This window comes from Telopea speciosissima, chromosome 4, assembly GCF_018873765.1.
Source record: "Telopea speciosissima isolate NSW1024214 ecotype Mountain lineage chromosome 4, Tspe_v1, whole genome shotgun sequence".
NCBI classification, from domain to species: Eukaryota; Viridiplantae; Streptophyta; class Magnoliopsida; order Proteales; family Proteaceae; genus Telopea; species Telopea speciosissima.
The window spans coordinates 45916293-45939575 of record NC_057919.1 but is presented as its reverse complement, the minus strand read 5'-3'; the positions used below and the strand labels follow the sequence as shown (position 1 = coordinate 45939575).

Here is a 23283-nt window from a genome sequence, read left to right as displayed (position 1 = left end):
CAAGTAACAGTGCCTGTAGTAGTACTACCAACAGAGAGAGTTCCAACAGGTGTAGCATGGGCCTGGACAGCAGTCTGGAGGGCTGACTTTTCAGTAACAGGAGGGTGTAACATAGCAGCTTGGCAGTTTTCTTCAGAGGAGACCAAGGCATAGGAATGTTCAAGTGTGGGAAAAGGAGAATGGCCCAACACTTGAACACAAATCTGGTCATACTCAATATTCCACCCGGCCAAAAAATCATAGACCCTGATCTTGTCAACATGTTTCTTATAGGCAGCCAAGTTAGTGGGATTATCAGGTTGGTAATCAGAGAAGTGGTCCAACTGCTGCTAAAGGCTGCGCAAAGTAGCATAATACTTAAAGACTGATAAGCCCCCCTGAGTGGTATGAAGAACCTTCTGCCGCAGTTCATACACCTGAGCATCATTACCAAGCTGCCCATATGTCTCTTTGCAAGCTGTCCAAATTTGAAAAGCTGTATCAAACAGCAGAAATCCATGTGCAAGGTCTGAATTCTAAAACCAACCAAATATGACATGAGAACTCCATTATTGGCAAGCCATCAAGTCTGGGCAGCACCAGGGGCAGTTGGCTTAAGACTTATGCCATCTATATGGCCAATGAGACCATGGCCAGCAATAGCAAAAGAGGCTAACAAAGACCACAATAGGTAGTTGCTGCCATCAAGTTTGATGGGATTGGGCTGAAAAGTATGATAATTTGATTTTTCATGTCCAGGTTAATTAGAAGTTGCAGTGGAATCAGCAGAGTCACCCATAGTTGCAACACGGCTGTGGAGAATAAAACACCAAAAATTACTCCAAACCAAGAGCTGAAATCAAGGTCGAGTGGTCCACTATGATGGGCAAAACAGCCCCCAAAAAATCAGCAGTAGCAGAGACCCCTTCCACAGAGATCGACAATGTCAGGGTTTTGGAAGAGAACCTGAAATTGGAGATCTATGTGGAGATGGGAATCCCAAAAAAAATTGAAGAAGAAGCTTGATCGAATCTGTCCAGGAACCTGTAGAGGATGTCCTTGATGAAGAGAAAAAGCTCCAATAAGAAAAACAGCAGCAAGCAGCCCTAATCCCAAAAATCGATAATGATCAGGGTTTTGGAAAAAACCCTGAAAGTAAGAAATCGATTGGGATGAGGGGTCTTCAACACCTGGTGGATACTTGATAGCAGTAAGTCAATATCGCAGAAGAGTCTCCAACAGAGGGAAAATCAGTCCCAATAATTTTCATGGCCTGATCTTCAAAAAATTTGGAAACTCCACATATCGCAAGGAGAGAACCAGCAACTATCGAGCAGAATTTAGCACATTGAAAAAGGGATAACAAGAGGTGGGAATAGGGCAGCAACTAGATCATCTGATCACCCCTGCAGTGCTGCCCTCAGAGAGGTAGAAGAAGCAAGGAGAAAAGGGGAAGAGAAAAAAATTCGAGAGAAGGGAAAGGGAAGGAAACACGATGGGAGGGTGGGGGGTTTTGAAAACAGATCAGAGGGATTTTGGCTCTAATACAATGTTAACAAAACAGGTTTGTGGAATAATGCTTGAATTATCTATGACCATCCAAAGCTCTTCTATTTATAATATTGAATAGAAAAGATAGAATTACAAATAAGCAATGTGGGACTAAACACCACATAGTCGAAAACATAAAATAATGTTTAGAATAACCCTACGGTTCTAACAGAAAACCATTAGTGCATTTCAGAGGAGGATTGATGATTCTACTGTGAAGGCCTATACAAAGAACCGGACCACAAATAAGCAACTTCAATCCACTCCAGCACCAGTGCCCATCCAATTGCCAATCCCGGATCCAGAGCCTACTTCTCCATTAGATGAGATCCCTTCTCCTAAGTTACCTATTACCTTTCGCAAAGGTACTAGGGCCTGTACTCAGCATCCCATATCTCATGTTGTATCATATAACTCTCTTTCTGCATCTTTTCGTGCTTTTGCTTCTTCTCTTTCTTCTGTTTGTATTCCTCAAAACTAGCAGGAAGCTCTTACAAATGGAAAGTAGAAGGCAGCAATTATGGAAGAAATGACAGCCTTAAAGAAAAATGATACATGGGAGCTTGTGGTTCTTCCTCCAGAGAGAAAACCAGTTGGATGTAAGTGGGTAATTGTGGTGAAACAAAAGGTGGATGGCTCTGTGGATTCTATAAGGCACAACTTGTGGCGAAGGGGTTCACTCAGACACACGGGATTGACTACCAGGAGACGTTTGCACCTGTTGCAAAGCTGGACACTGTCAGAGTATTATTGTCATGTGTCGTGAACTTGGGATGGGATCTCCAATAGTTGGATGTGAAGAATGCCTTTCTCAATGAAGAACTAGATGAGGAGGTGTATATGGATATTCCACCCGGGTTCTCTTGTGAGAAAACCCAAGGCAAAATGTGCAAGTTGAAGCATGCACTTTATGGGCTGAAGTAGTCACCTCGAGCTTGGTTTGGGAGGTTTCACAAGGCTATGATTTATGTAGGTTATAGACAAAGTAATGCTGATCATACTCTGTTTATAAAAAGGGTTGGTCAGAAGATCACCATTCTCATAGTCTATGTTGATGACATTGTTATAACCGAAAATGGTGGTGATGAGATCAGTCGGCTGAAGGCTTTTCTTGGGAAGGAGCTTGAAATCAAGGATCTGGACAAGTTGAGATACTTCCTTGGAATTGAGGTTACCAGGTCTTCAAAAAGCATTTTTCTCTCCCAACGGAAGTATATTCTAGATTTGTTGACCGAAACTGGTTTGTTAGGGTGTCATCCTTCCGATACCCTTATGGATGCTACTATCATACTTAAGGAAAAGGAGGGTGAACCTGTTGATAAGGGCCGGTACCAAAGGTTGGTGGGGAAGCTGATTTATCTCTCACATACTTGCCCAGACATTGCCATTGTAGTGAGTCTTGTGAGTCAATTCATGCATGATCCCTACTCTTCTCATATGGAGGCTATTCTTCGTATCCTTTACTTGAAGTCAGCCACGGGAAAGGGCATTCTGTTGTCTCCTCATAATCACCTACAGATAGAAGCCTATACTGATGTTGATTGGGCTGGTTCTCCTGCCCGCAAGTCTATCTATGGGTGCTGCACTTTTGTTGGTGGTAATCTCATCACGTGGCGCAGTAAGAAGCAGAATGTGGTTGCTCGATCTAGTACTAAAGCAGAATTTTGTGCTATGGCACAAGGTATTTGTGAGTTGTTATGGCTCAAGGGTCTACTATAAGATCTTGATATTCTCGTTAATCTTCCTACGAGGTTGTATTGTGACAACAAGGCTGCTATTAGCAATGCACATAATCCGGTATAGCATGATCGCACTAAACATGTTGAGGTTGACAGGCATTTCATCAAGGAGAAGCTGGAAGGTGGTGTGGTTTATGTTGCTTTTATGAAGTCTGCATATCAGCTAGCTGATATTTTCACTAAGGGATTATCAAGGAAAATGTTTCATCATCCTATTCTCGTCAAGTTGGGCATGTTTGACTTATATGCTCCAACTTGAGGGGGAGTGTCGGATTATGTACACCAGATTACCCGTATTCTAGTCCTTTGGGTGTTTTAATTATGATTTAATTATGAACCGCTGACTCTCCTTGTAGGAGTCAGCTAGAGTAGGGGCAATTTTGTCCTTTTGTAATTTTTCCTTCATTATAAATAGAAAGTTTGTTTAATCTATTCTGATCATTCAAGCATTGCATTCTAATTGTTCTACTAACATAGTTCTAGTAAATATCTCAGCCATATGGTCACCACATAAGTGAGTCTTCCCCTTTTCTCTTTTAAGTCACAAAAGCTTCAAAAAGAAGGGTTTTTCTAACTATCTGCGAAGCATTATTTGAAAACATTTCATTAAATTTAAAACTTAGAGGAAAACATGAATAATAAGTCCATAAAGTTTGTGTGCTAACACAGATGCCACGTGGCACATTTAGTCAACATTCAACAGTGACACGATGGTTTCCACTGCCGATGGAGCAGGAGACCCCCCCCCCAAAAAAAGAAAGGAAGACGCAGGATAGTCTACATGCTTGCAGATAATAGTCCATAAATGGTCTTCCAACTGATTGGATGGAAGAATTTGGAAGTTTCCTTCCCTTTCCAGAGGAAAGCACAAAAGAGGTTATTTGGCTCCCCTCCTCTAACGGCCTTTTTAGCTTCAGATCTGCCTGGAATTTTGTTAGACCCCATGCCCCTACCGTCCTCTGGCACAAACTTACCTGGTTCAAAGGCCACATCCCTCGCCATAGCTTCCTAGCCTGCAGAACCCTCAGCCTTTGCCTTCCCACCCAAGCCTTCCTTATCCACCGTAGAGTCCCAACCTCCCCCTCTTGCATTTTTTGTTGGTCCGGAGCCGGAGACATTGAACACCTCTTCTTTGCTTGCCCCTTTACTTCTTCCATTTGGAAAAAGCCCTTTCGTTTATTTGGCCCCGTAGCAGGAGACCTCTCCCCTTTGCTAGAGAGTGGCTCTGGTTGGTCATGACTTTCCCCGAAGGCTCTATCTGCGACACTAATGGGAAGTTGGTGTTTGGCGCCGCTCTTTATCACATTTGGATGGAGAGAAACCTTAGGATATGGACTTCCAATTCTCGGTCCTTCGACTTGATTTGGAAAGCCATCTCCTTTGATGTCTCTGCAAAGCTAGGCTTTCTTCCTCACCAGCACATTTTGGATTCCCCAAGGAATAGGCATATTGTTAGCTCCTGGGGATTAGACAGCTCTATTTTACAGCCCCCCTCCTAGTTGGTTTGGAGTTCATATTGTTTCCCCCTCCCCCCCCCCCCTTTTTTCCTCCTTCGCCTCTCTCGGGCTTTGGTAATGCATTTTTTATTCACCAAAAAAAAAATAGTCAACTAGATGTTAGATTCTAAACAAAAAACAAAACTATGAGATATTGAATGGAAAACTTAGACGATTGAACTGATTCAATGAAAAAGAACTGATCAGAACAATAAAAACCAAACTGGGGGGAAGATACATAGATAACGTATTAGTAAAGCAGAATTGCAGAGATTGACAAAAATGACAAAAAGAGGAAGAAAGCAAAAATCCATTCACAATGAACAGTGCATTGGCTTGATCATCAATTCCTAGGACAAAAGCAAACCAAAATCAATCTATCCCTTTCAAACAAAATTTCCTCATGTCTGCACCACTCCTCTACCCTCTAGATCTATTTGCTTAAACTTTTTGTGGAAATTGTGAATAATGGCTTGTGACTTTATGTTCACAGCCCCTCTTTATTTATAATAATCTAGAGAACAGTCTAGAATACGTACAAGGACTGAAATAACCCAAGGACAAAAATACCCTTAACCCCATATTACAACACTCCTCCCTAATAATGCCCAACTTGCTAACAATAGAACCAAAACTTATACTACTAATTCCCTTAGTGAGAATATCAGCTAAATGATCACTAGATTGAATAGAAGGAACACAATTTACTCCTTGTTCCAGCTTCTCCTTAATGAAGCGACGATCAATCTTAACGTCCTTGGCGTGATCATGTTGAACTAGATTATGGGCAATGCTTATTGCAGATTTGCTGTCACAATATAAGCGCATGGGCAGCTCAATAGGAATACATAAATCTCAAATGAGTCCCTGGAGCCAAAGAAGTTCACATATACCATGGGCCATATCCCGAAACTCTACTTCTGCACTGGATCGAGCAATTACAGCTTACTTCTTGCTCTGCCAAGTAGCCAAGTTGCCTCCAACAAAGGTGCAATAGCCTGAGGTAGATCTCCTGTCATCCGAACATCCTGCCCAATTTGCATCGATGAAACCTCAACTTGTAGGTGATCCTGAGGAGATAAAAGAACACCTTTTCCGAGGGAAAACTTCAAGTACCTCAAGATTCTATATGTTGGCTCTAAATGAGTTGAGTGAGCATCATGCATATACTGACTAACCACACTCATAGCAAATGCTATATCAGGTCGTGTGTGGGATAGATATATCAGTTATTGCCTCCAACAAAGGTGCAATAGCCTGAGGTAGATCTCCTGTCATCCGGACATCACACCCAATCTGCATCGGTGAAAGCCTCAACTCGCAGGTGATCCTGAGGAGAGAAAATAACATCTTTTCTAGGGGAAGACTTCAAGTACCTCAAGTTTCTATATGTTGCCTCTAGATGAGTTGAGTGAGGATCATGCATATACTGACTAACCACACTCACAGCAAATGCTATATCAGGTCGTGTGTAGGATAGATATATCAGTTATCCAACCAGACTTTGATAGCTACCTTTATCAACTGGCTCTCCATCCTTCTCTTTATATGAGTGTTATTCTATAATGGAGTATCTACAGGCTTACATCCCAGCATTCCTGATGTAGATCGAAATATGAAGAAAAAAATACCAAAACACTGTTCACATGAGCAATGTCACAGCCCATATTTGCCCTGTATGGGGATGCTTTTTAGAAGATCTTATGGGCCCACCAAGTAGAGAAAGCTTCTATCCTAATGCTGCCAAAGTTTAGTTTCCATTTTCATATTTAGAAAGTAGGCTTAAGTTTCTAATTTCAGTTTGTTACGATTTTTATTTGTTTTCTAAAATAGAAGTTTCTATTTTGATGTTATCAATAAACCCAATTATTGCAATTGCTCAGGATACCCTTTTTTAGCTTATAGGGTCTGGTGGCGCAGTTTAGGGTTTCTCCCTCGTACTTCTGCTATGGCGGTCCCCCCTCCTAGGGAGGTACGCCCCACTGATCCCCCTCCCCTCCTAGGGATTGCTGCGGGTGGGACAGCGTCATTTGCCTCGATGGTTTCTAGATCAGTTGCTTTGCCACCTGTCCATGTGGAAATCAAAAAACCATCGTCGTATTTTGGAGATCCTGCGATCTTCTCCTCCAAGGAGGAACTTGAAGTTTCAGAAAGGACGTTTGCGACCACGCTTGTGACCAAGTGTAGCTATGGGAAGCCTACTCTCTTCCAAATGAAGGAGCATATTCAGAAGACGCTACTCCTGCAGGGCGATGTGATCATCTCGACTTTGGATCCCAGGCATGTACTGCTTCGATTTGCTATTTAGGCCGATTTCGTCAAGGTATGGCTGAAGGCACAAATGCACATCCAGAGCTTTCTCATTCGGTTTATGAGATGGTCTTTAGACTTCGTCTCTAGTTGGGAGTCTCCCCTCTGGCGCCGCTATGGGTATCCTTGCCGGGGCTTCCGGTTAATCTCTATCAAGGGAATTTCCTGGTTTCGATCGCTAGAGCTATTAGAAGGGTACTGCATGTCGATGGAGCAACGGCAAATTGTACAAGAACAGTGGCAGCACGGGTGTGTGTGGAGGTCGACTTACGTGCCTCACTCCCAACGAAAGTCTGGATTGGGTGTGGGGCTTCGGGGTTTTACCAGAAGGTGGTTTACGAGAGCCGGCCAGCCTATTGCGGAATCTTCTCGAAGATTGGGCACAGGAATGAAGCCTGCAGAAGAGCCTTTCGGAGGATGAATGAAGCTAGAACAACAGAGGGTACTGTCGTCGACGGCACTTCTCGTGGAGGTCCTGGTGACAGAGACAAGGAAGGAGTTTTCATCCCAAGGGGTGAAGGCACTTCTCGCGGAGGTGCAGGGACCACCGGTGAGCCTTCGCTGGGGCTTTCAAGGCCCTCTCGCCGGAGGGAAGGATGATGGAGGCCTGTAACTCAGCAGGTAGGTGTTGCCAATGGGGTCTTGTCCGTAGGTGGAGGCACTCTCGATAACCCTGCTGCTGGGGGGCTAGATTCGAATGGCAGGGGAGAGGTTTTGGCACGTGAGGAGGAGTTTCCCGAAACAGTTGTGGGTGGCATACTCCAGCCAATGGAGGAGGGGGAGCTTCCCTGCGTTGAAGCCAAGGAGGCCAGGCAGGGCGATGGAAGTTTGGTAGAGCAGATTACCGAAACAGTGGTGGAAGGTAGACCTCAGCCTGTTGAGGAGGGCGAGATTCTTTGCAATGAAGCCAATGAGGCCATGGAGGGCGAAGGCAGGTTGGAAGATCTAAGCTTGACTGTGGTGGATTCGAGGGCCAATGGCACCTTATTAGGCCTCGACAGTGGCTCGAATGGGGTACGATCGCAGCCTGATTGTGACAGGCCTCAGCATTATTTTGATAATGGAGCTCTGCCCCTGGGTTCAAAGGACGATGGCTTCGCCTCTGGTTTGGCTGGCCCTCGGATGGAACGACAAGCTATGCTGGAAAGTCTGAGGGCGTTCAATGCCACACTAGAAGGGAGGATCCGCAACACTCTAGAGAGGTTGGAACCAGGGAGCAATGCCTCCATGCCTGTAGGTCGTCATGTTCGAAGCCGAGTGCACCCAAAAACTGCTTTCCTCGGTGTGGCACTTGTGTATAACAGAAAGAAGATCAAGAAGGCAAGACAGGGTAGGCATAACAGGGAGGGAGCCCAAAGACATGTAACGAGATCGATGCGATCGACAGCCGCCCCCCGCAATAATTCCTTATGAGTTGTGTTTTTTGGAATGCCCGGGGAGTTGGAAATAAGCCCACGATCAGGTGGCTGAAATCTTTGGTGTGTTTGCACAAAGTGGACATTGTTGCTGTAGCTGAACCTAAAGCTCAAGTTACGAAAGCGCGTATGGTGCTGCGAAAAATTGGGTTAGATTCTTTACATTTGCTGGACAGATTTTGGGTCTTTTGGAGGGCCTCCATTAAAGTCAGAGTGGTACAGGAACATGATCAGTTTATCACTCTCGAATGTGAAGAGGCCAGCAGGGGGACTTTCCTTGTTACTTTTGTCCATGGCCGATGCTCAACCATGGAGCGAAGGGAATTGTGGGAGAGGCTTGAGCTTTTCTCTCGAAGCGTCACTCAACCTTAGGTAGTGGGGGGAGATTTTAATGCAGTGGTGTCTCCCTTGGAAAAGTTGGGTGGTAGACCGGCTTGTTCGCTCTCTTTAGAGGAGTTTGGGTCTTTTGTGAGTAGGGCTGGCCTTGTTGATGCGGGCTATGTTGGTAACATGTTCACTTGGTCTAATAATCAGATTGGGGCTGGTAGGGTGCAGCCTAGACTGGATCGGTTCCTAGTTAATACAACTTGGCTTAATGCTTTCCCCAGGAGCACTGTCACCCACTTCAACAGGACCTGCTCAGATCATGCGCCCGTTGGGCTTTCCTTCTTGGCTACTGGACATCATACCTTCTCTACCTTCAAATTTCAGCAGATGTGGCTTAGGCACCCAAGCTTTCATGACTTTATTAAGGACCAGTGGGCCCGGCCGGTTACTGGCTCGCCTCTTTTCGTTCTGTTTATGAAGCTAAAGTTACTTCACAGTGCTCTGCGAAAGTGGAACAAGGAGGTCTATGGCAATATCCATCAGAAGGTCAGGGATGCGAAGGATTCAGTAAGTAGGGCAGAAATTGCTTTTGATCAACAGGCCTCCGATGCCTCCAGGGAGGCTTTATTGACGGCCAGGGAAAACCTGCAGGAAATGTTGTTACAGGAGGAAATTTTCTAGAAGCAAAAATCCAAGGTGACTTGGTTAAAGGAGGGGGATCGAAACACGAAGTTCTTCCACTCTATGGTGAACAGTCGTAGGAGGCAGGCCAATATCCAGAGAATTAAAGGGGGGGATGGTGAATGGATTACAGACCCGGAGGGGGTTCAGGCGGAGGCAGAGTGGCATTTCTCAGACATTTTTACCTCTCAGGGCTGTTTGGTGGACGAGGACCTGCTATCTGTAATCCCTAAGGTAGTTTCAGAGGCTAATAATGCAGTGCTTCTTGTGTTGCCCTCGTTGGACGAGGTCAAGGGGGCAGTCTTCTCCTTGTCTTGTGATAGTGCGACGGGCCCTGATGGCTTCTCAGGATACTTCTTCACATCTTACTGGGATGTGGTGGGTAAGGATGTTTGGGCAGCGGTCCAGGATTTTTTTGCGGGAGGTGAACTGCCCAGGAGCTTCACCTCCGCCAACTTGGTGCTCATTTCCAAGAAGGAGAACCCTGAGGTAATGTCTGATCTCCGCTCTATTAGCCTATGCAATTTTGCTTATAAGATTATTGCCAAGATTTTTGCATCCAGGCTGGTAAGTATCCTGCCTTCTGTCATAGCGGAAGAGCAAGGGGCTTTTGTGTAGGGCAGAAGCATACATGACACTATCTCCATTGTTCAAGAGGTAGTCCAGGATATCAACAGGAAAACTAGGGGGGCCAATGTCATCCTAAAGCTTGACATGGCGAAGGCCTATGACCGACTGGAATGGGTGTCCCTTTGGCAGGTCCCCTCAAGATTTGGCTACTTAATTAAGAAGATGGTGGTTAACTGTTGGTTCTCTATAGTGCTGGGGGGCAGACAATCGGGCTTCTTCAAGTCAACTAGAGGGGTGAGGCAAGGAGATCCCCTATCACCAGCTCTATTTATTCTTGCAGAGGAGGTTCTTAGCAGGGGTATTAAAAATCTGTTTACAGAAGGGCATGCATCCTTTTACAAGCTACCGAGAGGGTGCCCTGGGGTTTCTCATTGCCTATTTGCAGATGATACTATTATATTCTCTAGGGCGCTGAAGGGCTCGCTTAAGCAGATTATGGGGTTTCTCAGCAGATATGAAGGTTTCTCGGGTCAGCTTGTCAATAGGCAGAAGAGCTGTTTTGTTTTAAGTGGTATGGCGTCTCCTGCTAGGGCCCACCTAGTAGGGGAGATTACAGGTTTCCCAAGGAAGTCTCTGCCTATCACCTACTTGGGGGCACCTCTCCACTCAGGAAGGCTGAAGATTTGTCTGTTTGATGGATTGGTTGATAAGATTAGAAACAAAGTTGCAAGCTGGCAGGGAAAGTTGTTGTCCCAGGTGGCAGGATCACCCTTTTAAAGCATGTGCTGTCTTCGATCCCCATACATGTTCTTACTACGTTGGCTCCGCCTAAAGCGGTTACTAGGCGAATTTATGAAGTTTTTGCTGATTTTCTTTGGGGCAGCTCGGAGTGGGGAAAGCGAAAGCACTGGGTTGGTTGGCAGAGGGCCTGCAAGCCGATCGAGGAAGGTGGCTTGGGGATTAGGCTGCTAGAGGATGTAGGCCTTTCCCTCAGGCTTAAGGGACTGTGGAGGGCCTTTGCGGAACGGTCATTGTGGAGTGATTTCTTTAAGGCCAAGTTCTTTAAGAATCAACATGTGGCACTTTCAAAGTCGTCTGGGACTAGTTCGAAGTCTTAGCGGAACACGCTGTATCACAAGGATCTCCTGTTGAACAACTCCAGATGGTTACTAGGGGCTGGTAACATATTCTTTTGGCTGGATAACTGGACGGGGTTTGGCCCGCTGATAGACACAGTGGACAATGGGCTTGTGGTTGATTTGGGGCTGCGGGTGAAGGATGCCATTTGTGAGGATGGTTCTTGGAGGCAAGATGTGTTGGACAGCATAGACTCAGATGCTATTAAAGATTGTATTTCGTCAGGCTCCTTCTTCTTGTCTGACTGCGAGGACGTGTTGGTTTGGATCCTCTCTAGTAATGGCTTGTTCTCTACCAAGGCTGTTTGGAATGTGGTGCGGGGTGGGTCACCCACGGTTTCCTATGCGAAGTGGATCTGGAATCATACACTCCCGGTGAAAGTGGGTTTCTTTTCATGGCAGCTTTTGAATGGGAAGATACCCACTGATGACTCCTTGATGTCGCTAGGCATCCCCCCTGGCTTCAAAGTGTAATTGTTGTGGAAGGCCTCGGAGGGAGACGACAGATCATTGCCTCGTTGCTGGAGGCATGGCGACCAAGGTCTGGGGCTACTTCGTCTGAGTTTTTGACATTGTCCATCTCCCCACCCAGGATGCCAGAAGTCGAGTTTTACTTTGGCAGGGGATGGCGGGCGGCCATCGCCTCAGTGCGTATATAACAAGGATTCTGCCATCTTTGATCATCTGGGAGCTCTGGGAGGAAAGAAACAATAGAATGGGTGAGGGAACAGAGGCGGACAGCTAGCTCCATAATTGAATGCATCAAAACTTGGGTGAGGGAACTACCCTATCCGGCCAAGGTAGGCACTCACGGGTCTGCTAGGGATGGATTATTATTGCAGTGTTTTGGTTTGTCAGCTCCCTCTCCCAGGAGGAAACACCCTATCCCAGTATACTGGTGCCCCCCATTTGTCTCGGTTAAGCTGAATGTGGATGGTGCGTGTCGTGGTAACCCTGACCTGGGCGACAGGGGAGGGATCATTAGGGACCGACAAGGGGAAGTCCTAGCTGCTTTCTCTAACTTTTATGGCCCTTGCACTAACTCACTGGCGGAGCTAAGGGCATTGAGGGATGGACTGAAATTGTGCAAGGTGATGGGTTTTATGGATGTGGTGGTTAATTGTGATTCAGAGGCAACTGTCAAGGTTGTTAATCTGAAGAGGTGCAGTTTGTGGGGAGGCTGGTACTATTTCAAGGAGATTCAGGAGTTAGTGGCTTCTATGCGGGCTCACGTGTCATTTGCTTTCCGGGAGAGCAATAGAGCGGCTGACTGGTTGGCCAATCTTTCTTGTGATACGGAGTCATCTGCCAGGTTTCAGCCTGGGAGCACGCCTTTGGGACCTCTTCAAGCCATTCTTCGTGAGGATAAGGTAGGTTTACCTGTCCTACGAAGTTAATGGCTGTTTTTCTTGCTCTTGTATGGGTTGGTTAGGCTATCTTGAGTGGTGTGTCCTCTTGGTGTCATGGGTTGGGTTAAGGTGGAATGTCCCCCCCTGTATTCTTTATTAATTTTCATGATTCTAATAAAAGCTTAGGGGCCAGCCCGGGTTCCAGGCAATATTTGGGTTAAAAAAAAAAAGAAGCTTATAGGGTCTATTCTTAGTTCAAAATCCCTCTTACTAACTGGAATCAAAGAATTAGTAGATCTGTTCCATGTCGGATCCCTATTTTCCTTTGACGAGCATCATCCGTCTTCAAAGGTTGTTCATGAAATCATTGATTCCGTTCTAGAAGATGTGATGGAATGGGAAAGACCAGGCAACTAGGCTGCCCACCACCAACGCCTTAGGGAGGAGACCAATGAGGCACAACTCGTATTGGAGCATTGCAGCTAGATTTTATAGGAAGTTTATATTTTATAGGTTTTATGAATTAGTAGTTTCCTTTTCTAAATTTATTAAGGCTCTTAATTAGATTAAGACTGGGTTGCTTTGTAATTGGGTTATTATAAGTAAGAGTATGAGGTTGAGCAGAGAAGGACAAAGATTGAAGAGAAAAGAGTTATGGTTGAAGCTGTAAGACGCGGCAACGGTGAGAGACCGTGGGTGAGAGGATGATGGGCTGAGAAAGCCTGGCTGAGAGAGCTGATCCTATCCCCCCTTCTATATCCCCTTCTTCTTATTCTTATCCTTTTATATTTCTTCTTTCATATGTAAACCAAAAAAAGCAATAAAGTTTCAATTATATTCAATTTATTGTGTTGATCCTAGCTGCAATCAATCTCTCACTGGTTCTTCCCTGGTTCGAGGTCAACTTTTGCATCAATTCCTATGTCAGATTAGAGGTCAAGTGTATACTTCCTTTGAGAAAGAGGAAGATACCTTGATCTGAATGAGCAACCTCGAATCCCAGAAAATATTGTAGCTTTCCTAGGTCCTTGATCTCAAACTCCATCACCAAATATGTCTTCAGTCTACTTATTTCATCAACATCATTACCATGTCATATAAATAGACAATCAAAATTGTGATGTGTTGGCTCATCTTCTTGATAAACAAAGTGTGATCAACATTACTTTGTTTATAACCAATTGACACCATGGCTCTATGGAAATGACTGAACCAAGCTCTTGGGAACTGACTATTTTAGACCATATAAAGCTCTCTTTAAATGGCACACCTTGCTCTGGATTTCTGGGGCAGCAAAACTAAGAGGGATATCCATATATACCTCTTCTTCTAGCTCCCCACGGAAAAAATCATTCTTCACATCAAGTTGTTGAAGATCCCATCCTTGACTAACCGCACAGGAAATAATGACTTTGACAGTGTTCATCTTTGCTACTGGAGCAAATGTTTCCTAATAGTCTATTCCATGTGTCTACGTAAACCCCCTAACAGCCAGCCTCGCCTTTTATCTTTCCACTATTTCATCAAGCCTTCTGTTTGACTACGAAAACCCACTTGCTGCCCACAGGTTTCTTTCCTGGAGGAAGACTCACCAAATCCAATGTGTCATTTTTTTCCCAAGATACTCATTTCTTCATTCAGTGCTTCTTTCCACCTTGAATTACCTAGTGCTTCCTGCCAACTGTTAGGAATGGAAACAGAGGACAACGAGGAACAAAGCATGGAAAGACGGAGAAAGAGTCATATGAAACAACATAAATAGGATACTAAGTACAAGCTCTACGGGCTAGTTGGTGGTGGTGTTATCAACTTACTTTCATTTATGCCACATTCCTCGAGTACATGTCGATTGTTACAATGGTGCCTTAGTTGCAGATTCAAGTCAACAATAGAGAAAAAGGGCTTTGATCAGACAATCCAGTTGTTGACGTAGATCGCGACAGCAGCCAAGGATGCTCGTAGAGGGTTGGTTAGCCAAAGCTCTAAGGTGCAGCGGCAGGGATAGAGAGGTGCAGCGGCAGTGATAGCGAGGTGCAGTCCCAAGTAGAGAGAAAAAAAATGAAAATTCTTTAGCTGAACTGGGTATTATAAACAAGAACCTCTCCTGAGTTTTCCTTTCCGTTTTGACTACTGCCGGCTAGAATTTTTACATGAGGACGGGAAAAGAAAACAGAAAACAATAGCAATGGATGTCAAAGCGAAGCTCTAATACTAGTATTGAGTCTCAGTGACAATGAGGATTGTAAATCACTGACTAGAGATTAGGGCTCTTTTGTGATTGGTCTCAATTTCGCTTGTTATTTTCCATCTTCCAACCCCTTCTACATATAACTGGTTTGGGAGACAAAAGGAAGATTAAATGCTCTTCCAGAAGACACGGAATCGCCCATACCTCTTATCTCCGTTATACTGTGGATAGGGATGTGGCCACATGGCCATATCACTAACAATTGAACCTTGTGTGGCCATATTTTATGTATGCTAACAAAATAGAGAATGAGAATTTCAATGTACTTTGCAACACTTATCAGTAATTGACCAGGTAAGGAAAATGAAGGACATGAATTCCACGGAGGGTTTCATAATCTCAAAACTTAAAAACTTCGATTCTGGCCATCATGGACATCACTAAAAATTATGCTTATTTCAAGACTCTAAAACCAATCAATGGCTTGACACACATTTCAGAAGCTTCACTGGTTCTCTACCACTCACCTAGAAATTCAACATTTGAAGAATAGGATTAATTAGGCGAAGATAAACAGAGGACCTGGTTTGGCTTACATTACATATAGAGATCGAGAGAACTATGTGAGAGTCCAAGGGTGAATCAGCATGTGAATCAACAAAAGTTTCACATGAATTCATGGGATTTCATTTGTTCTCTCAATTGGTAATGTTGTCTGAGAGGTCGTAGAAGATGGGTGAAGGAAGTGGATTAAGAGTGTTCTATGAGATTCTGAGCCAATTAATGTAAACCCATAGGGTCATTCACCTTTTTCTCAAGAGCCCAGTCACCATGGACTTCGAAATCTGTTTCTGGTCATTAAGTCGTAACCAAATGCCTAAATTATGAGATACATTCTCATAATTGCATGAATTCCAGGTACATTTAGCCTTAAAAAAAATACATTAGAAAATTGAAATCCAAACAAAAACAATCCAAGATAGAACGAATTAAGAAGCAGTTGAAGCAATTTCCAATATTACCCAGTAAGAGACCGTCCATATCGAAGATGACATGAGTGATGATGGGTCCTCTGGTTGAGATCTCGCAAGATGGATTCGCCATAATAGAGATGAATGACCGGAACTTTACCTCTATTGTTGCCTGCGATGAGAGAATATGAGAACCGAGAGACGGATCTGGCTATAATTCTTTTCTGTTCTTTTCTCTCTTTCTTTCCTTTTTCCTTTTTTTTTTTTTTAAGTAAATTACATGTACCTCGTATTTTGAACAATTACATCCACACTCCTGAAGGTTAACGGTGTTAGTGAGGTGTTAGTTTTGAAATGTAGAAGACAATTTTGCTCTTTTTTCTTCTTCCTCCTACAACTAAGGGTGTCAAAACCGAATATCAAACACGGAACTTGAAACCGAGCCAAATTAATCGAATCAGACCGAATAAATTTGATTTGGTTTCGGTTCTAATACATTAGCATTTAATTTGGTTTCGGTTCGGCTCGGTTTCAGTTTTAGTTAAAAAAACACCCATTGATTTGAACTAAAACCAAACCGAATACCACACTTAAATCCAAAACCCTATATCTTTGTTTTTTATGGCATTGCCTTTCCTTTTGGAACAATAATTTTGATGTGTTTCTCTGACTTTGTTGATGGTGTGAGGATCCATTATTTTTTTCTCTCTCAGGGCATGCTCAAATGGCGCGTGGAGAGGTGTTTTATGTCTACTCCTCGGTTGGAGGGAGAAGGAATACGTCTTTTCAAGGGTATGGTTCAATTCATCAAGGGATGGGAATCATATAATAAAATGAAATGGAGTCGCCACCTAAGATTAGGGCCTAGGACCCATTGGTGTAGCCCTATAAGGGCTACGAGACTTTGGTTGGTCTGGTTAGAAATTTTGGATAAATAGTTAGGTTACAAGAGTGGGAAGGTATTAGGCACCCACCTCGCCCGGATGAACCGATCTTTCTACTAGATGCTTGTTTTCAAATATTCTCCCTTTATAAATGTCATATTTTTGCATGTATGGTTAAATAATGATGCACCAACTATTTAATTAAATTAAACTACGTTATACTAACTACTGTACATTACACAAGGAATACTTGAAAAGATTACATCGTACTAAAAATAAAAAGTTAACGGAAGAAATGTACACATGTACGCTTTAAATAAATGCAATTATACAAGACGGACAGCGTCCCCCATGTTCTGGGAAAGTCCTCACACACAAACTCCATCATCCACTGTGATGATATCAAAATTTTGATGATAACGAATAAACCAAATTATACTAACTCTTATTTGAGATGCATAAAATCCCTATACAAGAGCATGGCACCAAGTGAGGGAGAGCACTCGATTCAAGAAATTGATGATCAAAGTAATTGAAGCCATAGCCCAAGCTTTCAAGACATCAAAGAATCATGAAGTAAGAAGAACACATCATAAAGTCAAACACTCAAGAGAAGCAATGGAGCTCAAGACTTGAAGTGTATTGAAGACTTAAATTTGTATTAAATTATGAATTTGTTCTTAAGTCACAAATTGATGTAATGGACATACACATGCATGCATACATATAGAATGACCTTAGCCGGTTTATTTGAACTCATTCCATATGGCTAAGACCAGTGGAATCGCCCTAAGTCAGTCCAACATGGGACTTAAACCTTTTTCAGCAAAAATGCTGATTCAGCATACTGAATCCGAAAACGGCATACCGATTTTGTACAAACCTCAGACATGTTTTTTTCCGAGAGCAAACGGCTTGCTCCGGATTGGATCCGGCATACCGGATCATGATCCAGCACAACGAATCAGAAAATCTAACCGTTGGATCAACAGCTATGTTCCTATGTGATTTTCATGATCCAGCATACCGAACTGAAAATCGGTACACCGAATTGATGTTGTTTCTGAATCCGAACTCAAAAACAACTTTCTATTGGTTTAAGCTCTCAAGTCTATAAATAGACTATTTGCTCAAGCTTTAAAGCCATCTATCACCATTACTAAGAGACATCATCATAAGCTATAATATTCTAAGTGCCATAGTCTCAAGTGAGCATACATTGATTGCAAGCATTCATTGATCACAAGCTCACACACTCAAGCTCCTCCACCACATCAAGCTTCAAGCTTCACAGTTGGAAGGTAGCACACACTTCTACGAAGGTTGAGGTAACATTTTTACTTAGTAGTTATTTATGATTAATTGAGTCCTCTTGCTAGGAATCAAGATTGGTTAAGTCCTCTTGCTTGGAATCAAAATTGATTAAGTCTTCTTGCTTGGAATCAAGATTCGTTGAGTCCTCTTGCTCGGAATCAAGTGTTGTTTTGAGTCCTCTTGCTCGAAATCAAGAGTTGTGTAAGAGTCATCTTGCTCTCTATCAAGATTGTTTTAATTAGTGAAATTCTCTCTAAATTAGAGAGGAGTGGTTGTAGGCAAGATTTGGCCGAAACACCATAAAATCTTTGTATTATTTGTGCAATTATTTTAATTCGTATTAATAACGTATAATTCCACAAAAGATTTTATTATCTACTACTTTCACCTATTCACCTCCCTCTAGGTGAATTCACATTTGGTATCAGAGCGGGAGCTCAAGACCTTGATTAAAGACTTAATCTTATTAAGAGTCAAAAATCCATGGGACCCTCTAGCAATCGAAAGATCGAGGGATATAACATTTTCATACCTCATTTCTTTGAAGGTGAAGGATTTGCTTATTGGAAAAATCATTTTAAGAACTTTGTCTGTGCTCATGATATTGATGCATGGGATGTCATTGAAAATAGATCAAACGTTATGACCAAACCCAAAGAAGAATGGATTACAATTGAAAAAACAAAAATCCAACTTAACTTTGTAACCATTAGTTATATACAATGTGCTCTAGGTGAGAAGAAATATAATAAAACTTGCATGTGTGATTCCGCTAAGGAAATGTTTGACAAACTCATTGTAACATATGAAAGAACCACTGAAGTCAAACAATCCGAAATTGATATACTAGTAAATGAGTATGAATTGTTCAAAATGAAAAATGATGAAGATATTTATTCTATGTTTACTAGAATTACTAACATTGTCAACAAGTTGAAAGGCTTAGGTAAAGTCTACACAAATGAAGAAAATGTAAGAAAGATTTTGAGATCTCTATCCAAAGAATGGAGACCCAAATCAACAGCCATCAAGGAATCAAAAGATATTGAAAAATTAAGCCTTGACGAGTTATTGGGATCTCTCCAAACCCATGAAATTGAACTCAAGTAAGATGCCAAAGAAGAAGAACCAAAAGATCCAAAGAAAAAGATCGTGGCCTTCAAAACTGGCTATGAAGTAAGTGAAGATGAAGAAGAACTTTCCGATGATGAGATTGCATATCTCTCAAAGAAGTTCTCATGGTTCCTAAAGAACAAGGATAAAACCTCATTCAACAAAAGGAGATTCTCAAAAGATCAAAAAGGTAAGAATACAATTAAAGAAAATGTTGACACTTCTTCAAAAGATATTGTTTGCTTTGAGTGTAGGAAACCAGGACATTACAAGGGAGATTGTTCAAAATTGAAGAAATATAAAAAGGCATACAAAGTTGAATACTCATTTGACTCAAGTGATGAAGAAGAGGAAGATGAAGAATCTCAAGATATAGAGCAATCCAACTTAGCACTCATGGCTCTTGAAGATGAGGAGAACCAAGTCGAGGTAACTTCTATACCTTCATCTCCTAAAGCTAAAGATAACTTAGAATTAGAAGAAACTTTTGAGGAACTTTACCAAAATAACATAGAATTAGCAAACACCAAGAAAAATCTCTTAAAAGAGATTAATTACCTTAAGGACCAAATCATGACTTTGACTTCTCAAGTAGATGACTTGGAAGAAGAAAAAGAAAATTTGTCTAAAGCCTTAGAGTCATTTACAAATGGCAAAAAGAATATTGATATTTTACTTGGACCGTCATCAAAAGTATTTTTCAATAAAGAAGGGTTAGGCTATGGTATAAATAACGATTCAAACCAAACCAAAAAGCCAAGTCCAAGAAAAATAGCAAGTAAGGGAACAAAAAAAAATAAGTATTGCAACTTTTGTAGAAAGAAAGGACATTCTCTTGAGGAATGCTATTCCAAAAAAAAAAATCCAGAAGTAAAGAAATCCAATCCTAAAGGAAAGATTAACAGATTGAAAATCTCCCAAAGTACTGTATGTAATAATTGTAACAAAAAGGGACATTCAATTTGGGAATGTTATGATACTTAATGGAAGAATCACTATATGGGTTCAAAGAATACTAATCAAGTATTCTATTACTCTAGAAGACCTTATCATGAAAATGGTCAATATAGGAAAAATCCTCTAAAGGTGCAAAGACCACCTAGGAACCCTCCTAAGATGCAAGGACCACATAGGATACCCCAAAACCAAAGACCTTGGAACCCCCAATCATACAACAATTGTTATGATAAACAAAGGATGAATGAAAACCGAATGGTTTGGAGACTAAGAGAAATGTATGATACTAACCTTGACGAACGCAACATGAAATGGGGACCAAAATTTTATTAGTATTGTTGTTTTGTAAGAGCAAAAGAGCAACATGGAATGGTACATTGACAGTGGTTGCTCCAAGCACATAACATCCAACCCAAAGCTTTTCTTCGAGCTCAAGAAGCAAAAAGGTGGATGGGTATTCTTTGGAGATAATGGCAAGAGAAGAATTATAGAAAATGACTCCATCAAATTTAATGGTACAATCATTTCGAATGTTAGCTTAGTTGACAATTTAAAATATAATCTACTTAGTGTGAGTCAATTATGCAATATAGGATATCATGTAATTTTCAATGCTACACAATGTGTGGTTAAAGATCATGATGACCATGTGATTCTTGAAGGATGTAGGAAAAATAACGTATGTACTTACATATTTAACTTAGATTCTCATGATGCTTGCCTTATATCTAAAATTGATGATGCTATCTTATGACATAGAAAATTAGAGCATATAAACTCTAAGTTAATTAAATCCCTTTCTTCAAAGAATTTGGTGAGAAACCTTTCTAAGTTGAACTTTGACAAGCAACACATTTGTCGTACATGTCAAAGAAGTAAACTGACAAAAGTTTCTCATAAGGTCACAAACTTAGTTGTTACTTCTAGGCCATTAGAATTACTCCATCTTGACTTGTTCGGACCCATCTCCATCACAAGTTTAAGAGAAAAAAATATACTTTTGTTATAGTAGATGACTACTCAAGATTTACTTGGACATTATTTCTCAAACATAAGAATGACGCTTTAAGGAATTTGTATCTCTTTGTAAGAGAATACAAAATCAAAAGGGATATGTAATCACCACAATTAAAAGTGACCATGGTGGTGAATTTGACAATATAAATGAATTTGGAGACTATTGTAATGAACAAGGTATAACTCATAATTTCTCGACTCCTAGAACACCACAATCCAACGGTGTGGTTGAAAGAAAAAATAGAACATCCAAGAAACTACAAAGACAATGCTCAATGAGTATTCTTTGCCAAAGTACTTTTGGGCCCAAGCCGTTCACACGGCATGTTATGTTTTGAACAGAGTCTTAATAAAACCTATTCTTTTGAAAAGTCCCTATGAACTATTTCATGATAGACTCAAAGTAGACTATTTTAAAGTTTTTTGTTGTACCTGTTTTATCTTAAACACAAAAGATAATGTGGAAAAATTTGAAGAAAAGGTCAATGATGGCATATTTCTAGGCTATTCCACAAATAGTCGAGCTTATAGAATATTCAATAAGAGAACTCTTGTTGTGGAAGAGTCTATGAATATTAAATTTGATGAATCAATGGCTACAGAAAAATAAAAAGATTTAGAAGATGAAGATGAAGTACTTGAAATAAGGAAAAGAGTAGAAAACATCCCTTTAGAAGAATCTAATGATGATGAACATCAACTTCCAAAGGAAATTAGATCCAACAAAGATCACCCTCTTGACCTTGTTATTGGAGATTTAGAGAAAGGTATACAAACAAGAAGTAAAATTCAAAATGTTTGTTCAAATGTAGCCTTTATCTCTAACATTGAGTCCAAAAATATAAAAAAAGCTTTATTGGATAGTAATTGGATAATTGCTATGCAAGAAGAGCTCAATTAATTTAAAAGAAATCAAGTTTGGAAACTAGTACCAAAACGTATGAACACAAAAATAAGGGTTAAATACGCGTACCCCCTTCCTTGTACCCCCCTAAGGTTTAGACAAGTCCACGTACCACCCTTGAAAATTCCACATATCACCCCTACTTTACCCCCTAAAGCCATTTAAGTCCACACTAGGTGTTAAATGCTAAAAAATGACCAAACTACCCTTTCTTCTATCTTTTCTAAAATTTGAAAATACCTAATTGCCCTGACCTATTTGTTAAAATTTGAAAAGACCAAAATTCCCTCATCTTCCCCAAATCATCATCTTCTTCTTTTACATATCCAATACTACCACCACCACCACTACCCACCATTAACACCATCACCACTGTGAAGCCCCACCTCCAGCCCCACCTCCAACTCCTCCACCTTTACCGATTCCACCATCAGTCTCTTCCCCCACCCTTCTCCCAATCTCCCCTCTTCCTATTTAGTTAGCTGTCTTAGGGTTTTCTTTCGGAAGGAAAAATCAAAATCAGAGTATAACTTAGAATCCTGTATCTCAGTTATAAATCTGACTAGTGGTTGAGAAAAATATGAACTAGATTGTCCCATTGATTACCTTGAATTTTAAAGAAAAACTTACCGATGAATTAATTAAGCATTGGAAATCATGCAAGAACCCCTTGAGCTTCCGGTTTTTTTTTCTTCTTCTTAGGGTGGAGTGGTGAGAGAGAAAGACAGAGGCGCTACCACACTTTATAAATAGTCATCAAAGCAATTTTGTCAAGACTCATCCTAACAAAGGATTCGGTATACCAAAGTTTTTGTTCTTTCTTAGATATGATTTCAAATTCGGCGGTAGACGTGGCAGAGGCTGCAAAGGCGACATTGGAAGCAGCAAAAAACACCACGAAAGCTCCATATGTGACATTAAGGTCGAATCAATTTGAATTTAGCTTTACTGTGAAGACGGATAATGCTGCTATTTCTGAGGCGGCAAAGGTAGCAGTGGTAAATGTAGAGGTGGAATCATCTAAGTCAACGACGGTAAAGACAGCGGTAGTAAAGGCGGAGGTGGAATCGTCAAAATCAGCGGAAGGTTTATAACTGAGATAGTAGGATTCTGAGTTATAATCTGATTCAGATTTTTTTGAAAGAAAACCCTAAAATAGCTAACTAAATAGGAAGAAGGGAGACTAGGAGAGGGCTGGGGGAAGAGACCGATGCTTCACGATGGTGGAATCGGTAAAGTTGGAGGAGTTGGAGGTGGTGCTGGAGGTGGGGCTTCACAGTGGCGATGGTGTTAATGGTGGGTGGTGGTGGTAGTATTGGGTATGTAAAAGAAGAAGATGATGATTTGGGGAAGATGAGGGTATTTTGATATTTTTAAATTTT

General features: G+C 41.7%; 1 protein-coding gene across 1 annotated transcript in view; it reads right to left on the bottom strand.

Moving 5' to 3' along the window:
- Positions 1-15917, bottom strand: part of LOC122657546 ((DL)-glycerol-3-phosphatase 2-like) — a 78822-nt gene extending 62905 nt beyond the window's left edge. Inside the window, exon 1 of the mRNA XM_043852280.1 lies at positions 15764-15917. Coding sequence (XP_043708215.1) covers positions 15764-15845 — 82 coding nt within the window. The 5' untranslated portion in view covers positions 15846-15917. The remainder of the gene's footprint in view (positions 1-15763) is intronic.
- Between the last annotated feature and the right edge of the window lie 7366 nt (positions 15918-23283).